Source organism: Equus caballus, chromosome 12 (genome assembly GCF_041296265.1).
Source record: "Equus caballus isolate H_3958 breed thoroughbred chromosome 12, TB-T2T, whole genome shotgun sequence".
Lineage (NCBI taxonomy): Eukaryota > Metazoa > Chordata > Mammalia > Perissodactyla > Equidae > Equus > Equus caballus.
This window is the reverse complement of record NC_091695.1, coordinates 15,062,199-15,084,354: the sequence shown is the minus strand read 5'-3', so window position 1 is coordinate 15,084,354 and position 22,156 is coordinate 15,062,199. Positions and strand designations below refer to the sequence as shown.

Sequence of the window (22,156 nt, the reverse complement as noted above, 5' to 3'; positions counted from 1 at the left end):
TCCCTTTTATTTCTTTTTCTTGCCTAAAGGCTCTGTCCAAAACTTCCATTACTATCTTGAATAAGAGTGTCAAGAGTGGGCACCTATATAATCCAGCTATCCCACTACTGGGTATTTATCCAAAGAATATGAAATCAACAATTCAAAGAGATTTATGCACCCCTATGTTCATTGCAGCATTACTCACAGTAGCCAAGATGTGGAAGCAACCCAAGTGTCTATCAATGGGTGAATGGATAAAGAAGTTGTAGTGTGTGTATGTATATATATGTATGTATATATATATACATACATACATATATATACATTGGAATACTACTCAGTCATAAAAAAGACAAAATTGTGCCATTTGCAACAACATGGATGAACATTGAGGGTATTATGCTAAGCGAAATAAGCCAGACAGAAAGATAGTCACCACATGATTTCACTCATATGTGGAAGATAAGCACATGGACAAGGAGAACAGATTAGTGGTTACCAGAAGAGGGAAGAGGGTTGGGCAGGGTAAAAGGGCACATATCCATAGTGATGGATAAAACTAGAATATTGGTGCAGTCTATACAGAAACTGATTTAGAACAACATACTCCTGAAATTACACAATGTTATAAGCCAATATGACATCAATAAAGTAATTAATTTTGTTTTTAAATTTTAAAAAGGAGTCAGATCAAGATATGATTAGAAGTCAGACTGTTGAATAAAAAGGCATTGAGCTGCTGAGTAACATGCAATGAGTAAGTTATTAAATTTGAATTAATTTAGGGGACCTATAGAACAGACAAGAGGAGAAGTTTGTGGAATCTAACTGATAGGTAATAATTTCAGTGTGAAAGTTCAGAATAGTTCTTATCAATGTAATAGAAGGCATAGCTTCTAGACCTGCTTTGATACTAGGAAAATTTTCAAAAAGATTACAAATACTTAAATTTATAGATCTCATTATGATACTTTCAGTTCTTTCATTCTATAATTAAAATAGAAAATGATCATTACAAGGCTCTTACAGAGATCAACATTATTACACTGTCACAGGCATTTTCTTCTTCTTTGAAGTGAAATAAGGTGAATAATTGTAAAGTGAATCCAGAAATTTAATTTTAAGATGTTGTAAGCTGGCAGTGATGTAGGAAAAAGTTAAATGGAAGCTCTGTGCAAAGATTTTTGATGCCAAATTGCTGTGTCATCTGTAACCTCATGAAGGATTTGATTTTTAATTATTATACAAATAGAGTCATTTTGACATCCGTGCTCTTCTGAGCTTGAGAGTTAAAAAATAATAGCATTCCCTGATCAGGACCCTGCTTATCTTTCACATCTCTGCTTGGACCACATTCCCTGTAGTCCACTGTGCACTGATTACCCTGATCTTACTTTACATTAGTTCCTACCATAGAGTTTCTGCACAAGGTTTTCTCTTTTGTCTTAATTGTTCTTCCCACTGTAATGCTAAAGAATGGTTCTACCTCATCATTCCAATCTTGGTTTAGAAATCATCACTTAGAAAAGCCCCCAGATCCACCCAAGTAGAGTTACCCACTCACACATACAGCACTCCATTACAATTTTTTGAGATTCGCTTATCACTCTATGACTTTACTTTCATTTGTATATGCTGTTCATCTCCTGCGCTAGAACACAAGCTCAAGGACAGAAAGGAAACACATTGTCTCATCCATCGCTTTATACTCAGATCCTAAAAGAGTATCTGAGACTTTGTAAAATTCTGCAAATACATTTCAATAAATAAATTAACCTAATTAAAAATGGTTGGTGGTAATCGATGCTAGATATCTATTCCATATATGCAGTTTGAATTTAAAAATAAAAATCTTTATTTAAATATTGTTTGAAATACTGTAACTAATATGGCAATTATTGTATTGATATATATCATATTTTTCCAAGAAAACCATAACAGAATACTGAATCATGCTATGACCTTAGCTTTCCCATATACTTAGTCAAGGGAGGCAGTTTAGAAGGCATTAGTGTCTCTCTATCGACAACCAAAGAAAGATCTGGGAGAAAATAAATATCCTTTAGATTTAGAAACCCAAATTTAGAATGTAACAGCAAGAATCATTCTCCCATAGTTTAAAAAAATAGATCCATTGAATTGCACTTTTTTTTCATAAAGAATAGATATATTCAAGATACAGACACCAGATTCTGAAGTTTCTTGACTCCAGCATGATGAATTCTTATTCTGCTTCTCAAAAGGATGGAAAAAGGTAGTGGACAATTTTGGTAAAGTGGTGGCCTCCATGTTGAATAGCAAATTACTAATCTAAGATTGTACTAGCTTCCAAAAGGAAATTTGACAGCAGGAAAATTCTAATTTTATAATTATTTATCCTTCCCTACTTCTTACCCAACCTACAAAATTGAAAATATCCCCAAAAAGTCTCTTTTAGACTTATATTCATTCAATAATATTTATTAGCCAGCTAGTAGTTGGCTGGCAGTGTTCTACCCACAGCATGACTGAAGAAACATAATCCCTGCCCTTACAGGGATTATAATCATGCAGGGAAAACAGAGAAGATAAAAGTCAAGAAAAAATTTTTTAAAGTATAGTTTGTGATAATTGATATTAAGGATACAATGAGCTGAAGAGCTAGAGAATAACAGAGGTGAATGATTAAAGAAATTAATCAGGGAAGACTTGACTAAGGAGGTGGGGGTTGATCTGAAGATGGAAAAAATGAGATGGAGCCAACCAAGCAAAATATTCAAAAAAGAATTTCAGCAGTGATCAGAATAAGACCAAAAGCCCTAAACTGGGAAAGGCTTGAATTATTCAAAAGACAGGTTAAAAAATAGAGAGAGAGGGAGTGGCCAGACTCATGTGAGAAAAGAGATGGAGTACAAAATGTCCTGAGGAGGTAAGCAACAACTTGATTGTGGTATCTTAATGTGATGTGCATGCTTAGAACATGCCCTTGACTGCTGTGTGCCCAGTGGATTGCACTGAATGGGGAGAGAAAGACCTCAATGTCCTTGTAGGAAAGATTTGTTCTTAGCATGTAAGCTAGTGACCATCCAGGGTCCCCTGTTTCACCCACAGTTTCCTCATGGCATTTTTCACCTGTGTATTCCTCAAGGTATAGATCAAGGGATTTAACATGGATGTGACAATGGTAAAGAACACAGCTATCGCCTGTCTATGGAGTAAATGGCCACAGGAGTTAGGTACAAGAAAATACATGGTAAAGAATAAAACAACCACTGTAAGGTGGGAGACACAGGCAGAGAGAGCCTTATGCTGCCCTTCAGAGCTCTAAGACTTCAGAGAGCAGAGGATCACCATGTAAGAGGCAATGAGGATAAGAAGATAAGGAAGAGGATAAGGTCACACACATCACGCCAGTGTTGAAGATGACTAAGAGGCCCAGGTTGTGGAGGTCCATGCAGGCGAGTTTCAACAATGGAAACAAATCACACATAAAGTAATCAATGACATCGGAGCCACAGAAAGTTATTTGATACATGAAGAAAAGCTGTATTGTTGCATGCATGGTTCCCCCAGTGAGGCCCCTTCCAGCAACAGGCAACACACTCAAGGGCTCAAGATGGTTATGCAGTGCAGGGGCTTACAGGTGGCCACATATGATTGTAGGCCATGACAATGAGAAGGATGATCCCCAGACCACCAAAGAAATGCTCTGCAAAGAGCTGGGCCATGCAGCCTTTGAGGGTGATGATAGTGCTCTCAGAGAGGGAGTCCACAGTCATCTTGAGGGTGACAATAGAAAAGTAGGTGGCATCCATTAGGGACAAGGGAGTAAGGAAAAGATACAAAGGTGATCTGATTTGTGATCATGGTTACCACAGTGAGTAGGTTTCCTAAAACTGTGGACACATACATGATTAGAAACACAGCAGAGAGTATTTTCAGCAGGACAGGATTCTTTGCGATGTCCAAAAGAATGAATTCAGTCACACTGTTTGGATTCTCCATTTACTGTGGGCTGATGTAAGCACATTGCTCTGCACTGGAAAATCTACAAAGTAATAGTGTTTTGAACTAGTAATCACTGAGTGTATTGGACATTTTTGCACTCTATCTCACACCCTCTTGACTTACTTTTTTCTCTCGCTATTGATACAGCAGCCAGCTGCTGACAATTATAGCCTGACAACAGCTTTTTCCTACTTATCCCCCCAACAACACCTTCTCTCCTCAGCGTATCTCTTGCTGTCTGTCCTGGTATGTGCTGCTTGAGATGCTTAGAAGACTCTGCTTCATCATTCTGGTGCACACACACACCTGGAAAGATGAAGGAATTAACACAGTTTAAGGACACCCTGGATCATTGATAGATATAAGCCGGTGGATAAATGGTAACAAGCTTAACAGAATCTTGGATTAACTTTCTTTCCTTCGTGTTTCACTCTCCTCATTCACTGCCTCCATTCCGTTTCCCCAAATAAACTACCTACATACAAGCCCTTCTATCAGCCTCTGCTTTTTGGAAGACTCAAGCTAGGAAGCTGACTTCCACTTATCACTTGACACACCCAAGAACTAAGAACTTGGAACATTTCATGCAAATTCTTAGTCATTTATTCCATATACTTATTGAACATTGGACTGTGCTAGTAGAAGAGATATGTCATAACCCAAGGCTCTCCACTTATTAATAACTATACTCTTTCCATCTATGTTTCTTTCTTCTCAGATTGGATTATTATTATTATATATTGCTAATATTCAGTGACTCCCTACTATGTCTCAGCCAACAGATTATCCTATGAGACATTCTCTTCACTTTAGAGATAAGATACCGAAGCTTAGAGGGTTGAAACAATGACACCAAGTTCCCACAACTAGTAAACATTGAAGCCAAATCAAATGCAGCTTTTCATGATTCAAAATCAATACCAGTAACAAGCTATATTGCTTCTCTGATGATAATATCAAGTTCTCAACATGGAAGAGATACTGTGATTCATGATATAGTTTCATTTTCATAACAATCCAGTGAAATAGATTTATGTTTTCTGTGCTCACTTCACTAAACAGTTCTACAATAAAATTGACAATTCCACAATAGAGCGTGTGTTCTAATTATATGTGTATATATATATATATATATATACGTACATATATAAAATACAATCCCCAAACCAGAAGCTACAATCATTAATTAAGTTTCCAAGATTCTAATAATTTTCCAGATATGGTGATTAAAGAAAATAAAACCTTAAGTATCTTTCTCTGCTCCAGGAAGACGCAGATCCGATTTACCTGACACCATCTCTGCTCATGAGCCTGAATCAGTATAAATCATTCCTTCCACTTTTCCTTGTGAAGGGGTGCCTCCAGACGAAACAACATATTCTAATGAATAATAAAAATATCAATAAAACAACTTTTTTACACTGTGTCCCAGAAAGGAGCTATGTATGTGGCATGCATTATTGCATTTATTTTTCATATCACTTGAGATATGTACTATCACAAATCCTGTCTTGAAGATGAGGAAACTAAGACATGGAGACATTAAACATCTCACCTAAAATGATTGAGCATTACAAATCCACATAATCTCATTGTGAAACACAAATTCTTAACCATTGCACTGTACCACTGAAGAAGTGAACAGTGCCCTATACTAGCTAATTACAGTTGTTCCTACAGCCAAATGATGTGGTAAAAGAACTGCTTCAGTAGCATAGGTTCTTAAGCAGAGTCTATCCGGCACTTGGTGGGAATACGTTAGCGACTACTGCTTTAAGTGGGGATATAAACTACATGCTCTCTAAGACTGCTCTAAATACTCAGACCTATTGTTAGAATTATCCCTCTTATTAAACAAAGTATACAGCTGCCAAGACACTCTGTGCAAATCTAAAATATAGACTAACAACAACCTCTCCTATCTCCAGTCCAAGGACTTCAAAAGTTGTTTAGTAGCCCTAATGAAGTAGAAGGAACACATTCTTGGAAAGCAAGATAACTGGGCTTTGTTCCAGGTTGTCCCTCTAACTCCTAGGATATGTTGTTAATTTGCTCACTACTCTGGGTCTTAGTTTCCTCATCTGGAGAATGAGACAGTTGTGGTAGATGAGTGGAAAACTAGGGTTTCAAAGGAGCCATCGCAGGGACTCTGTCCCTTTCAAACACAGCAACATGGTTCTTACCTGCATGAAATGTTTACACTTCCAAGCAAAATTTCCTTTGAGCCACCTCATGACTTAGGGTATTTTAAAACAAAAGGCAGTAGGAAAGAAAATAATGCCTCTTCTGTCTTAAAATCTATGGATTCATCACAAATCTATTTAGACAACTAGTACGCATCTCAACTTCTCAATCTGATGTTCAAGACTCTCCCCCATGTAATCAACTTCATCATTTTGTATGTCTCCCTCCCACTGCAGTCAAGTCCACCTCTTACCACCAGAATACACGTCTCAGTCTCTTTAGGACAGTGGGAAAGTTCATGGGTTCAGAATGAGCAGATTTAGTCCTCTACCCCAGTCAGGCCATTGACTGAATACATAACCTTCGATCCTGAAAAAATAAAACAACGCAACAGCAATTAAAGTCAGTAGGTCTCAAGTAGTTATTATTCAAGGGTACTGTGGTAAGAGCTTCATGATTTTCTCTTTTAATTCTCACAAAAGCTGTATGAGGCAGGAACTAGTATTATCCTTATTTTCCACGGCAGTGGATAAGGCTTAGAAAACTTGTGCAACTGCTCAAAGCCCTTTGGTGGGTATGTGGTCAAGTTCATAGCACAGGCTACTAACCACTACGCTCTACAACCCCTCTAAGAAGTTTATGCCCTGGCTTACAACACTTCCATGGGAATCAAAGGAAGTAACAGGCATGAGAATGTTTAGGGAGCACTAAATATTCAAAACGTTATTCAAATATTCATCATGATTAATTTCCATTTCTATTAGCCCCTGATTTCCTCCTGTCTCTGCCTATGGCGTGTGTTATCAACAAATCCATTACCACTCGTCCTTCATGCCTCACTTCCTCCCGATTGTCCCCATCACAACCATCATCTTGGATATTTGCTACATAAGCTTTCTAGGTTGCATATCAGCAGTAATTCAATTATCTTCTTAGATAATGTGTTTTTAATTTTATGTTGGCTTTATGTCCTTATGTGGATGAGCTAATTTATTCTCTTTCTACCCATTCTTAATGCTGTACTGTGTACACACTAGTCATTTAATTAAATTTAATTAAATCAATGAAATTGAATTCATCCAAAAAATAGTACGTTGAACCATGGGTGCCAGCAATGCTGGTGGCAGTCCCTGCCTCCAGAAATGAGAGCATCATTGTCAGAGCCTCGCTGCTATTTCTTTAGCATGCAGCTCAAATATCCCGTTTACTATCTTTCACCTTTGCCATTTCTACTCCCAGACTTTCTATAGCCAAACCCAAGAACTGAAACACGCCTTGGACTTCCAGTTCAGTATCGAATCACTGCCATCAGATCTTCTTTGTAATAATGTCTTTTTCTTTCCAGCGTTCCTGTGAAATACCATCACTCAAAAGACCATTCATATAAAGGAAGTGAGGAATGACATTTTTGCAATCACCTAATTATTTCCAGATAGTGCATATTTATCATTCAATAGCATATCCGTTACTCCAAAGGATACAAGGAAATACCTTATCCGTAAAGAGAGAGAGAGATTATGAACACTCATGAAACAATGCCTGTGCATATAAGTCCAGAAGGGAAAATATCAGTATGATCTATAGGTTTCAAAGAAGATGAAAGGAGCTAGTGCTTGACATGAGAATTTAGAAAATTCTAAATTTGTAAACATAGTTTAGAAAGTGAACAAGAAGGACAACAGTATGCTTTAATATAGTTAAAATTTTAATATTTAAACAACATTATAAACTTATAAACATTAAAATATGACAAAAGTATTAACTTAAATTATAGTTTAAATGTTTACTAGATATTATGATTCTTAGCATACTCTGGGTGTTCCATAAAACTTAGTCACACACACCCCTACTATCCCTAGGTATGAGGTGCCTTGAGTAGGTGTGCCTAGCTAAACAGTTCAACTGGGAATAAGTAGTAACAGCTATAAGGCTACAGAAACCATGTAAAACCCCTGACTTTCTACACTACAGGTAGCTATTCCTTCTGAGTTCCTATAACATGCCAGACAACCTCTCTGTGCCTCAGTTTCATTCTCTGTAAAATGGCAAAGTAATGTTACCAATCCCAAAGAGTTGTTGTAAAGATTACATGAGCTTATAATTGTAAAGGGCTTAGATCAGCATCCCCATATCTTTTCCTAGGATTAGGAGATTGATACTGACCACAAACTATTTTAAAATAGGTCCTCTGCCTTTGGATTTTCAACAAACGTGTTTACACCTGCTTCCATTAAATGCTCAATTGGCTAGCAGGAAATCAGCCTAATGACTCCTCAACATTAGTCAGGATGTAAGTTTTTGAAATGACATTAAAGGAAAAATCATCCAAAACCATTTTCTAAAACAGACTGCAGTCATATCCTAAAGTAGAATAGTTTAAATAAAAATTATTTATTTATTTTTATAAGTTATAGAAGTAAAAGCTGATCTTTGGAAAATATTTTATATAGATAGATAGAGTGATAGAAAGTTTAAAATCAGGACCACTCCCAACCACAAGCACTCATTCAACGTCTATTAACAATCTAGTGCGTGCTCTTCAGATGTGCATTTGTGTGTAAGTATACTGTAATTGTTACAGTCATTTGTGTGTTTTACTCTAGATAAACGTATATAAAATATACTATACTTGAATAATTGGTATGGGCATTATTTCTCAGTATTTGTGAATTTTCCTTCACTTTAATTGCTACATATTATTCCATTTTAATGGTTACACCATAATTCCTTTAACGAGTCCATTTTTGCTTGAAATTTACGTTATTTCTAATATTCTGCCTAACACACAATACTGCAGCGAACATCCCTTATAGACATCTTTAATTCCAGGTTTGAATATTTCTGCTGGGGAAATCTATGTTATCACCACGTCAAAAGTTATGCATCTGTTTCACTTTAATCGATTCTATGACACTGCTTTCAAAATCCTGACCCATCTCTTATTCCAATCAATAGTGTCTTAAAGAGCAATTTTCCCCATAGCTTTACTAACATTAAATATTATCAATCTTGATTATATTAAGCAAGTGCTAGATGAAAAATTGTATCTCCCCTTAATTTGTGTTCATTCAATCCTAGAATTCCTAGAATCCAATGAAATTCCTAGAATTTCATTGATGACTTAAACAATAAACATATTATTGGTATCCATATGGAGCTAAATTAAATACAATGTAATATCTATATAGAGATATATAGTTTATACACAGATATCCTTATTTAACTAATGACAATACATAATTTTTGTACCAGACATTTTGTTAGTACTTTATACATGTTTTCTCATTTAATCCTTACATCTGGCTATATTTAGATGCTGGAAAAAATAGAATAATTAATTTGTTTAAGGCTATACAGTTAGTAAGTGATAGAGCCTGGATCTGAATCCAAGAAGCTGACTTTACAGCTGATATGTGTTTCTTGTGTCTTAATTTCTTATGGAGCAAAATAATTTCTTCAATAAAGTCACAGATAACAAGAAGTGGTAGCAACGTGTTTAGTAAGCACCTTTGAGTTGTTTGTTTGTTTGTTTGTTTGTTTTGCTGAGGAAGATTCACCCTGAGCTAACATCTCTGGCAATCTTCCTCTACTTTTTAGTCTGTGGGCCACCAGGACAGCATGACTGCTAACAGAGTGGTTAAGGTCCATGCCCAGGAACGGAACCTGGGACACCAAAGCAGAGCAGAGCTTGCCAAACTTAGCACTAGGCTGCCAGGGTTGGCCCTGAGTCATCATTTTTCAATGAATAATCAGTGGCCCTGTGTTCCTCAGACACAGATCTGTGTCCTGGGCATATACACCATGAATAAAACATTTCTCTAATTAAAGGCTTTAAAATGACTTTTGCTGTTGGGAAATCTTCCTAATTCATTTTGCTTTCCTTGAGAGATGGGTGAAGATGGTATTATCTACAGCAGCACTTTTATAGGGTGAAAATTACTATACCATTGTAGATACAAAAATTAATTTTTTGGAATGCTTTTGGAGGGAGGGTCTTAATCCCTGAAAGCTTTCTTGATTTCACCACCCCATCCCTGGACAAATCATCAGTATCACCCTCAGCATCAACACCAAAACCACCCTTGTTGTCAGAGCTGCTCACAAATAAATGTGTGTGCTTTCATATAGATAGAGAAATACATTTTTAAAGTCCAATTCATCTTTACATTAAAAATTAAAGTCAGAAATTTAATGTATCATCAAAGAATTAAAACAGAAAGAAAAACATCAGATAGGTTAATTCTCAAAGGTGATTAGTAGAAAAATAAAGATTAGAGGAAATTGGTACAAGAGGAAAGTAGAAACATATATAGATATAATATACGTGTATAATATACAGATGCATATATATACACACACTAAGAAAGAGTTGCATGAAAGAAGGGAAACAAAAACATCTAAAACCACCCTAGACACATCCAGTTAATCCCATTCCTTCCCTTCCTAAAAGCTCATCTCTGAAACACAAATACAGTTTTATTTGCTAATCTCATCAACTGGATACAGACCAAAAGGCAGACACTTAAGATTTGATAATTTGCCAAAAGAAGTTCAAATAAACCAAGATAAAAATTTTGATTGCTCAAAGCTCTCCAAGCCAAGTCTGCAATTTGTGTATATAGATAGAACAGGTAAACCTCTGACACATTTTAAGTATAACATAATTGTCTGTGTATATAGATGATTCAACTATTTCAATGATTTCAAAATAGTTCAAATTAATAAAAACATTTAATTCTCACGTAAGTTTTTAAAGTCACCTCCAAAACTCGGTCTGATGTCATCTTTACAATGTCCAAAAGCCAGTTACCTGACGGACCCAATGCTTAGAAGGGGGACATTGTGCGAGTAAAATTTCTAAGGTCATGTCAGGGTCACCACGGGTCTGCCCCATTCAGGATGTACTCAAAGAAACTCTTGTCTACAAAAGAGCTAGGAATCTGACATTAGAGTGTTAAAGCAGCACATCCCAGTGCAGAGGCAAGTAAGATCTACACTGGAACAAAGCATCCAATCACTAAATGGAAAGCTATTTTGATAGGATCACAGTTTCTAATGATTTTAAAGAAAGTTTTAAAACAGCTGCTCTAAGGGTTTAAAGGCAAGTAGAAAACAACCCTTGTGGTTGGTGGAGGAATTTAAATTTCATCTCAATAGAAAAAGTTGCCGAAAAAAGACAGCCAGCTAAGCTGTTTGCAAAATCATTCACGGAACTGTGTCTTCCATTTGTCTGCACATTGAGCTTAATTGGTAAACAGCTTCCAATCCACATCTTAGAAGAAACATCATTAACAGGATGTGACCTTTCAGGCAATAGACATAGTCTAAAAGAGGACAGAGTGCCATTTCCAGATGGCACAGAATTTCAAAATGTGCAGACTTGCATCATTCCAACTGCATCCTTTTGAGGCTGTGTCTCTACTGACTGAGGAGCTAATCACCATTCCAGTGAATTCCCACCCACCCCTGCAATGATCCACTTTTCCCAGGGGCTGAACTTCACTGGAGCCAGGCCAAGCTGATGTTCCACAAGCACAAAACCAGATCATGGTATTAACAATTCAATTATTTGCTCCACAACCAAGATCTCTTCTTCAATAACAGAATGGCCATACAATGATCCATCTGTCTGATAATATAAATGAAGGAAAGTCAACAGGATTTATTCTTAGCCAGCTAGAAAGTACTAAGACCAAATTTTTCTATCACCTAATCTGGTGCTCTTTCATCTTTTAAGACGATTAAAATTGTGTCACATCTAAGTGAAGGACAGTTGACATTAATTATTTATTTTTTGCTGAGGAAGATTTGGCCTGCACTAACATCTGTTGCCAATCTTCTATTTTGTGTGTAAGTTGCTACCACACCATGGTCGCTGATGAATGGTGTACACAGGTCCATGCCCAGGAACCCACGCTGGGCTGCTGAAGCAGAGTGCATGGAACTTAACCACTAGGTCATAGCGCCGGCCCCTAGTTGGCATTATTAAGGGTTAAAAAAATGTATCTCAGCAAGAAAAAATAAGGACTGAGTTCCATCTCATTCCATAACAATTTGTACTCCCAAATGACATGTTTTCAATTTAGAAACATTTGAGGTTAGAGTCTTTATTCTTTTTCCACCTTCAATAGTAAAAAATATCAATATCCTACATTTACAGTGTACTTCACAGATTACAACTGGTTCATTAACATATTTGACCATACACCCTGGGAAGCCTCCTGAGAAGGAAGAGGCTCTCAGTTTTACTAAATATGATCCTCAGAGGTGACAGGCGAACCTCTGCACTTAGATTATCTTTACTAACATTCTAAAACTGCTCCATGTTCTTACCTAACTGTGGGTTAAGAAGGGCTCTTCAATCTTTTTCTCATTTTCATTATTGCCCACCTAAGGCTCCTTTTTGACATTCTGTTACCCTAATGACCTCCCAAAAATCTTAACACCACAGACATAGTATTTATGTATTTTATGTATATCTATGCTTTATATGTAAAAACAGTAAGATATTTTCATCTCCCAAGAACTCATTTTTACCTACCATTTTACTTACCATTTTACTTGGGAGAGATACCATCCCCATTGCAAATGTATATGTTAGAGTAATTCACTTACAAAAAGAAAGGGAGGAAACTGTGTTTTTTTAATCTTGGGTCTGACTAAAATTCTAGCTGTACTTTAAACAACTACACAAATCTATATCCAATTCTCTTCTGCATCACCCTCTTAATAAAACGTTTTTCAGCAAACACTACTAACACAATTACATTTTTTATTTATTCATTATCTTGTTTATTATCCATCTATGCCTCACTTGAATTTAAGTTGCACACAAACATAGCCCTTGTTTGTGGTATTCAACAGCTCCCAGAACTCTCTGGTACACTATAGGCATTGAACAATAGTTTTTGTATAAATGAAATAAGTCAAAATTTCCTACACTTAAATGAAAATGGAGCCATTTTTCAAGTAATAAATATTAACACTATGGCATAACAATGGGAAAAATCCTATAGAAACAACATTTAGCTCTTCAAAGTGCTACCCTCCTGCCCAGAGTATTAGTCTCCTCAGTGATTGAGTTGCTTATTCTTTCTCCAAACTTGTCTCTCACCTGTGTCACTTTCTTTGAAATTCAACAATTTGACTTTTATTTCTTGAGCTCATTTCATCCCACTTTTCATGATGCCCATGAAGTGAACTACATCTGTGGAAATGAGATCATCAGATGGCTTTTTTCTGACACCTGAGGAATTAGGAGAATGCAAGTAACCTGGGAAGGGGAGGTCAAGGGACAGCCGAAGGGAAGAAAGGGCCCCCCATAATAAGGGAAGGATGCCTCAAGAGCAATCCTGACAATGCAGCCAATGATCAGTTCTGTGTTTTGATATTTTCACATCATCCTAGCAAGGAGTATTGAGAAGTAGGAAGAGTAGAGATGACAGAGTCTAAAAGACTTGATACTGTTGCTTAACTTCATTGAGTCTTATTTTCTTCTTGTCCAAAATGGAGTAAAGACTAATAAAACTTGTTGCTACACTAAGATAATCAAAGCATGTAAATAACCTATCAAAATGTATGCCTCATGGTTGGCCTTCAATAAGAGTTAGCTCACTCTCCTCACTTAATGCCTAATATTTTCACTGAATTAAAAGTCCGTATAACCCAAAGCATCATTATACAACAGACCCAAATATTATTTATCCTGTTAATTTTTTGGACTAAATATACTTACGTCCTTATATGTTGTTTTAAGTATCAGAAAAATTCAGATGGCAGTTGGACCTCATGAGAGATTCTTGATAATGAATAAAAAGGGACGTCTTAACATTCCTTAAAATTATTCACAAACCAGAAGATTCCGTCTACTGAGAATGTCAGACTGCCTTACATTTCCTCCTTCAGTTCTTACACCTTCCAAGTTTGCTGTTGACAATTTATAATTTGTGTTTCATCAATCTTCTCATCACTCCACTGAGCACTTGCTGTCACGCCTAAGACACAATCATTGGCCTTAGTTTCCCTCTTCAAATCTTCCCTTTTGTCTTAGAGTAGAAACAGTATTTACTCAATATTTTACCCTCTCCTTACTCCTGGCTTACTCTCATCTGCTATCTGACAGTCAAAATGAACCACATCATTTAATCCAGATTGTACTGAAATGTTTAATTCTCACCAGCAATTGTAAACTTGATCATTTTTAATATATTAAGTGCAGTTTACATCATCTTCCAAGCTTAGACTTTGTGGGAAAAGGTTCTAGTTCTTATGAATTTGAGACAGCTGTGCGTAAGCTAAAACACCCAGTCACCTATATATATTAGTTATCTATATGAGATTAAACCTATGCAATTCTCTTGCTCTCTAAGGGCTATAACATATTCCACTTAGATAAGATTAACTTATATGACTCTTTCAGAATGAATAAGCTAAATAACCCAAAGGAAATTATTTTTAAATATAATCACTGGTAGTGAAAGTATTCCATTCTTCTGTGAAAGAATGAATATTACGTTCTGCGGGAGGGAAACAGCCCTCTCTCAACTAAAGTCACATTTTTGCTCCAAAGTTTTCTGATGGCATTTTTCATTTCTGCATTTCTCAGGGTGTAGATTAAGGGGTTCAACATGGGAGGTATGACACTGAAAACCACAGTCATGGATTTATCAATGGGAAAAGTGGAATTTGGCCTTGCATACAGAAAGACACAGGGAACAAAGAATAAAATGACCACAGTCATATGGGATGCACAGGTGTAGAGGGCTTTGCATTTCTCTTCCAAACCATGAGTCTTAAGAGAGTATAATATGACCCCATAGGAAACTAGGAGAATGAAGAAGATGATAGTGCAAATTGCCCCTCCATTAGCTATCATAGAAAGTCCAGTGAGGTAGGTATTGGTGCAAGCAAGTTTCAATAAGGGATACACATCACACACGAAGTTGTCAATGACATTGGGGCCACAGAAAGGGAGCTGATAAATAAAGAGAAATTGAACCAATGAGTGCAGAAAGCCTCCAGTCCAGGCCACCAGCAGCATGACAATGCAAACACGCTGATTCATGATGATCAAATAATGAAGAGGTTCACAGATAGCTACATATCGGTCATAGGCCATCACCACCAGAAGAATGACTTCAGCACCAGCAAATAAGTGTTCTATAAAGACTTGAGTCATACAAGCCCGGAAGGAAATAGTCTTCTTCTCATAAAGCAAGTCTACAATCATTTTGCGAGCAATGACAGTAGAATAGACAGCATCAATAAATGATAAATAAGCCAGAAAAAAGTACATGGGGGCACCCAGTGACTGGCTGGCCATAATGGTCACAATGATGAGGAGATTGGCCACTAGGGTCACAATGTAGATAAGTAAGAATGCAACAAATAGAACTTTTTGCCCCTCAGGGGTCTGTGTGAGTCCCAGGAGGACAAACTCAGTCCCATTGTGCCTATTTTCCATGTGTTCTTCTGAAGGTGTTGAACTCAGCTGTCAAAGGCTGTAAGAAAAAGGGCCAATAATGAATTTGAGAAGATCACAAGCTTTATATCAAAAATGTGATGCCTTACTCAAAAATGTTTGCTCCACAAGGCCTCACACAGAGTAACTATTTAGAAAATGAGAGTTTGGATTCTCCTTCCACAATTACTCCATTCCTTTTCACAAATTTCTTGTTTCAATAACAATGATGAGACTTCAGTATTCTAACCGGAAGTTATTTGCGAGTGGGCGTGTCTGTGAGATGATCTACTAAACAGCAAGAAAGCTACTTCCTCCAGAATCTCTCTCATAAAGACGGCATTTTTGACATTATTTATCATTTCATTTTTCCTGAATGCTTTTTGGAATCCTGAGATCCTCCATGAAAACAATCTCATCTCTAATAACTTTATTTATATATTTATGTAAAGTAATACCTAGTGCATGGAGCATAAAATTAAACCTGCAGTTTTCTTTTAATTTTTATTTTTTATTGCACTAAAATTGGATAATAACATTATATAGCTTTCCGATGTACATCTGAAGTTTTGATAACTGCCTTTCTGAATTACTCTACTATAAGCATCACGACTCAAGGAATAAGTCACTCACCACAATAAAAAATAAAAACAAGTCATATCATGAGTGCTCGTTATATGCTTATTGAATTTTATTTCATTAAACTGAATATCAACTCTCATAAGAAAGCAATTGAGCAGAGATAAATGTGTTAAATTCTCTCCAGCCAAGAAAGTCCAATGAAAGCAATGCTTTGTTTGAAAATACATACACATGCGCATGCACACACAGGGATACATACACAAACTGAATTAACATTTATTACTACCTAGGTTATTGAAGGAAAAAATGGATAATACTAATCAAAATGAATGGGTTGGGTGCTAGACATTTTCCTTACTTTCCAACATTGCTTGGAATTAATTATTGCTAACCATAGCTCAATTCAGAAGGCCAAAATAAAGATTTTAGGCAGAATCATGGTGTAGTAGAAAGAATTCTATATGAAAATCCAGAAGTATTACTTGATTTTGCTCAGTCATCTTGGGAAAAGTCACATCCCAACTTATATTCTTATTGGAAATGCTACGATCTTTCCAGATGTATGTTTCTGAATTTTTGTCATTGAAACTTTTATCCTAAATGACACAATAACACTTTTGTTGGTAGATCCTCTTTATGTCAATCAGGGTGAATTAGCATGTGTCAAAGGTTGTTTGATTATTAATAACGTATGAGACTAGTTATTTTGTTCATATAATTGGTTCTGGTTATCTGAGTCCGTGTTGAATACAAGGTATTCATTCTCACTTGAGGAAAATACAGTATTTGTCAGGCCTTTCGGGAATGATCCAGAGTCAGTTTTATTTGTAAGGCAGAATTATTTTAATTGTGCTCTGTTTCAGAGCCCACATTTGCAGATGATCATTTGTGAAGAGCAAGAGATTATTCTATCCTTTGTGCTTCTAGGCAAATTTGTACCCAAGCATCAGAAAGAGAATATAAGTGTAGATGAGAGAAAATAAGAGAGAATAGACAAAAGATAGATAGCAACCAGCAAGGACAGTAGGTTGAATGAAACTTGCTTTGAAATTGGTAAACAGTTTGGTTTGGGGGGTTTGAATGATTTGGGTGAAGAGGAAATTTCAGATTTCCTGGGCTATCAATCAGGAGGTGGCCCAAGGGATAACTCAGCATCAGTACCAGGACTTGCCTTTCCGAATCCTGTACTTCCAAATCAAAGAAAAATGAGTAAACAAAATTCTAAGCTTTAAGATATATCAGTAGATGAGATCAGCTGCCTAAACAAGGAGTTCCACCTTCAGGGTTTCTGGCAGGTCATTGCATATATACATAATTAAATATCTTCACTCACAAATATGAAGCTAAACTGCATTTACAGTGGAAAGTAAATAGTCATAATTTATAGGAGTAGTCTAAGCATTCAAAAGATAGCTTCCACTAGGAGGGTTTAAGCCCCTGACCTGTTGAGTCTTTACAACACTTATTTGTCTATAGCTGTGTTTTCCACTATCATCTGTTGGGTCTGCCAGGATAGAAAACATACCTTATTAATGATTGTATCTCCAGAATCTATGAGTGTGTCTAATATATTTTAAGTGATTAATAAATATTTGACTATTAAAAATGTTCTTATGAACTTATTACTCTAAACTATTGAAAATTGTTAATTTGACTTGCCATGATGCAAATCTCTATACTTTACCAATATTATATTTTATAAAAAATAAATATATCTGATTCAAACATTCATGAGATTGTTCAAATTTCTTAACATATTCAGTGAGAAACAATAAATCATTAAAGAATCCTGAAAAAATGTAAATCCCTTGTAAGTATCCCACAATGACAATTAAGATAAATTAAGTGGATGCACACTATGCCAAATTCAACAACATAAGGCATAAATAAAAACCACTTATATGGTTTGCTAGGTTTAAAATACTGGGAAATACTTTTAATCAACAAGATATTGGAAATTATAGATTCTGATATTTTGAGTTTTAGTCCAGATCCTTTTGAAACATATGATCACAATGCCTAAAGAGGTTTCTATTTAACTGTCTGTATAGTAAAACCTGTTTCCCCTGTAAGCAACACCTTTTTTAAAAATGATTGAACAATGACCATAAAAAATGGTGCAGTAAAAGTTTTGAGGTCTTAATAAACACTTAATCAGTTCATTTGATTTTTTTAAAAGAAAGAAATATCATTTTCCAAGTCAATTTCTTCATAGTAAAGGAAAAATACTACCTCTAAAACCTGAATGTGGTTGAATAGACTTTAAGGACAAACACAGAAAAACAACAATCAGAGAGAGTAGACTGCCTATCTCATAGATAGTCTTTGTCAGTTTTGTTTTGTAATTTTGCACAGTTGGGCGGGATGTCTGCACAGTGCACTTTTTGGGAATTCAGATTCTAACTTCTGGTTTGGAATTTGAGCCTCAGAAGAATATAATAAGAAAATATAATAAAATAAATTATTCAGCCTTATAAAGGAAGTAAATTATGATACATGCTACAACATGGATGAACCTTGAAGACATTGTTGTAAGTGTAATAAGCCAGACACAAAAGGGAAAGAGATCACAAAAGGGTGATCTCTTTTATGAGTCACCTAGAATAGTCATATTCAGAGAGACAGAAATACAAGAGTAGTTACCAGGGGTTCGGGGGAGGAGCAAATGGGAGTTACTGTTTAATGGGTGCATTGTCAGTTTGGGTCAATGAAAAATTCTGGAGATGGATAGTGGTGATCGATGCACAAAAATGTGTTACGTATATTTTACCACAATAAAAAAATTACCAACAGAAATAAAACATCTATACATAACCAGAACACTTAAAGATACCAGACACAAGGTAATGATTTATTAAACAACTATAGTAGTCATTACTATTATCTTCAAAATACTGAGATTCAAAACAAATAAGTGTTAGATTCTCTAGATTATATAAAGCAATCTAAAAAAGCTATTTTGAAAAACATATCTGTGCCATGTTATATTGTATGTTGTATGTTATATGCTCTGCTCTGCTCTGCATTCTCTGTATTTCAGTATACATTTAAACAACTGGAACACAAAATACTGGAGAAAAATATTTCCATTGTGATTATTCCAATAGTATTCTATAAAATACAGACAATACATGTGCTACTTTATGCCAGGAGCTTCTGGCTTAAAACATTTTGGGTCAAAGACAAAACCTGCTTCTCAAGAACGATGCATAGTTCATTCCAACTAAGTCTACTTTGCCCTATGCTCATAGCAGTGAAGAGTTTGTGTGAATATGTTACCTGTGTTTTTTATTTTCTCTTCTGTCACTTGTTCTAAATCCAAGTTTCTGAAATTCTATCTCTGGTCCTGGAAGATGACGATTTAGTTTGATGAAGATAAGTCAGGACTGCCACCACATCAATCCAGGTGTGACTGCAGAGAAAGATCAGGGTACACGCAGTTACCCAACTGTAAATGCTTTCTCACACATGGATATATCTCTTTATGACCACGTAAAGTATGACCATCTTCTTCAACTTTCATAAACACTTTACAGTTTGGATTATGAAATTATCCAGAGTTGGCATCAAGAATATACGTTGATGTGACTGATGAATCACCAAATTTGAAAGCTGTGGTTGAGAATATGTATCAAGAACCAAGTTTAAAACCTAATTATTAAGTTTAACTGATCAAATTAGTGGAACAAATCTTTAATAGCATTTTTGGTCAATATTGCAGGAAGCTGGATAATCAAAGAAATGAGCTTTGTTTTAGATATTTTTTGAGCGTTCATATGACAGTTTTAATGTAGTTCATGTCTAGTAAGGTAATAGCTTTTATTTTACAGCTTGATAGTAGTATTAATACCCGAAGAGAAATCTTCCCCTAGGCAAAGGAAGATGTGACTGGGTTAATCAACAACGAAAAATAAATCACTTCACTGAGTTGTTCGAACAGTTTGTCCCCAAGGCTGACTGTTCAAAATTAAATTCACTGAGGAATCATGCTCTAGAGAACTGAGACCTTCTACATAATCCTTCCAGTGCATTCTGTATTTTCAGAGGCTTCTCCTGGCCAATCACTCTAGGGGAATTAAGTGAAAAAATAGCAATCTAACAGGAAAGAACAAGTCACTTAATAATAGCAAAGACAAAAGATTGCATGAACAAGAACACTTTATTTTCAATTAATCAGTTTATATTTAAAATTCTCAAATCCAAGAGGGCACTGGAATGAAGTAAAAAGCTTAATTCTTTGTATATGGCAGATACGTTTAATGAAAATGGCACAAGATTGTTGCTAATCAATTTACAAAAAGTTTCAATTCACTCAGACAAGATAACATCCACATAAAATCTTCCAACTCAGAAGTTTTGCACAAAAAATCCCCAATATTTCTTAAAAAACAAATATAGAAACAAGTAATTAGGATGTATAATTAGAAAGAGACTGTTATAAAGTAATATAAGAAAAAAACATAAAAGCTAAGTCCAGAAATATTTGACACTTGATACTCACATATCTTTTATATAACAATGGCAGGTCCTTAAATCTGAATCTCTCTACCCGTGCTCTAAAAACATGTGATCTCTTTATTGAGGTTTATTGATATAGAGGTTGTCTATCTCTTTATTGGTATTTCCATTTTATTGATACGTGGTTTTCTTGACTTTTGCCCTATCTTCTGTTACTCCTTGAGTTTCTTTAAGATTAGCGGTGTTAAAGTTTTTGTCAGTCATTAGGTCTTTTTAAGGACAATTTCTGCTGATTTTTTTTCATTTGAATGGGCCACACTTTCCCATTTATTCATATGCTTTGTGATTTTATGTTGAAAACTAGACATCTGAATCTAACAATGTGGTAACTCTGGAAAACAGATTCTCCTCCGTTGCCCAGATTTGCTGATTACTGGTTTTCTTTTGGTTTAGTTGCCATTGTTACTGTTTTGTTTTGTTTTTTATTGTTGTAGGCTGTCTCCATGCCAAGGATCAGCCTGAGGTGTACACTTAAGGTCTTCCCAGGTCTTTTCTGAGCCTCATCCTTCCCCTGGGTATGCATGGTGACTTTCTAATTTCCCTAGTATATGCAGTTACTTTTGAATGTCCTATTCTTTGATATCCTGCTCAAAAAGGAAAAAGAGAAAAATGAAGGAGAGAAAAAGGCATCATCCCCTTTAAACACCATGGAACTCACTTCAACCATAGAAGTAAGAGCTTTTAGCAATGAGAGGAGATGCAACAACAATGGCCACCATCTCTTTGTCTGCACCTTTGTGATCAGAAACAGCAGTGATCAGAGCACAGATCCTGATATCTGGAGGGTAGGTCATTTTTGCCCACTCTGTCTCCCAAAAGCTGTGTGCAGGCTGCTCCAGGAACACAGGCACAGCCGCCTGCCACGGGGCTGAGGAGGGAGAGGATGAGGAGCTGCTACTCTGCCAAGAGCTGAAATTGACCGAAATTAACTGCAATCTACCATCCAAGCTTTGCCCTGGAAGCCGTAAGCCTTCAATAGACTCCAGAGTTCCAGAATATGTTATATCAGACAGATTCTGCCAGTGTAATTATCGTCCAGTTGGGGAGGCGGATTTCTGGTGTGCCCCACTCCACCATCTTCCCAGAATCCTCTGCCCTGGGTTGCTTTTAGGAATGAAGAAAAGCTTCTGGAATTAGACAGTAGCGATAGTTGCAGAACTTTGTCAACACACTAAAAATCACTAAATTATACACTTTAAAATGTTATGATATGCGATTAAATAAAATGTTTGCTTTTATATAGCTCCATTCTCTTTCCCTCTCCTTTGTACTCTTATCATCATACAAAGTACATCTCTATATACCATAAGGGCATTCACATAGGTTTTGACTTGCTTATGCTATTGTCTTTTAAATCACATAATAAAAGAATGGGAAGCAAATATATATATACATATTTATATTGTCTTTTATGTTCGCCTATTTAGTTATTTTTACCAGTGC

The 22,156-nt window shown here is 36.0% G+C and overlaps 1 protein-coding gene and 1 pseudogene across 1 annotated transcript; both read right to left on the bottom strand.

Annotated features, from left to right (window-relative positions):
* Nucleotides 1–724: 724 nt before the first annotated feature.
* LOC138916604 (olfactory receptor 4C6-like) lies at nt 725–3,966 on the bottom strand (annotated as a pseudogene).
* LOC138916595 (olfactory receptor 4A15-like) lies at nt 3,951–17,519 on the bottom strand. The gene is made up of 4 exons (XM_070229526.1): nt 13,268–17,519; nt 6,407–6,522; nt 5,257–5,349; nt 3,951–4,275 (listed from the first exon to the last, which is right to left on the bottom strand). The coding sequence occupies exon 1, from the start codon at nt 15,614–15,616 to the stop codon at nt 14,663–14,665; it is 954 nt and encodes a 317-aa protein (XP_070085627.1). The 5' UTR covers nt 15,617–17,519; the 3' UTR covers nt 3,951–4,275; nt 5,257–5,349; nt 6,407–6,522; nt 13,268–14,662.
* Nucleotides 17,520–22,156: the final 4,637 nt, after the last annotated feature.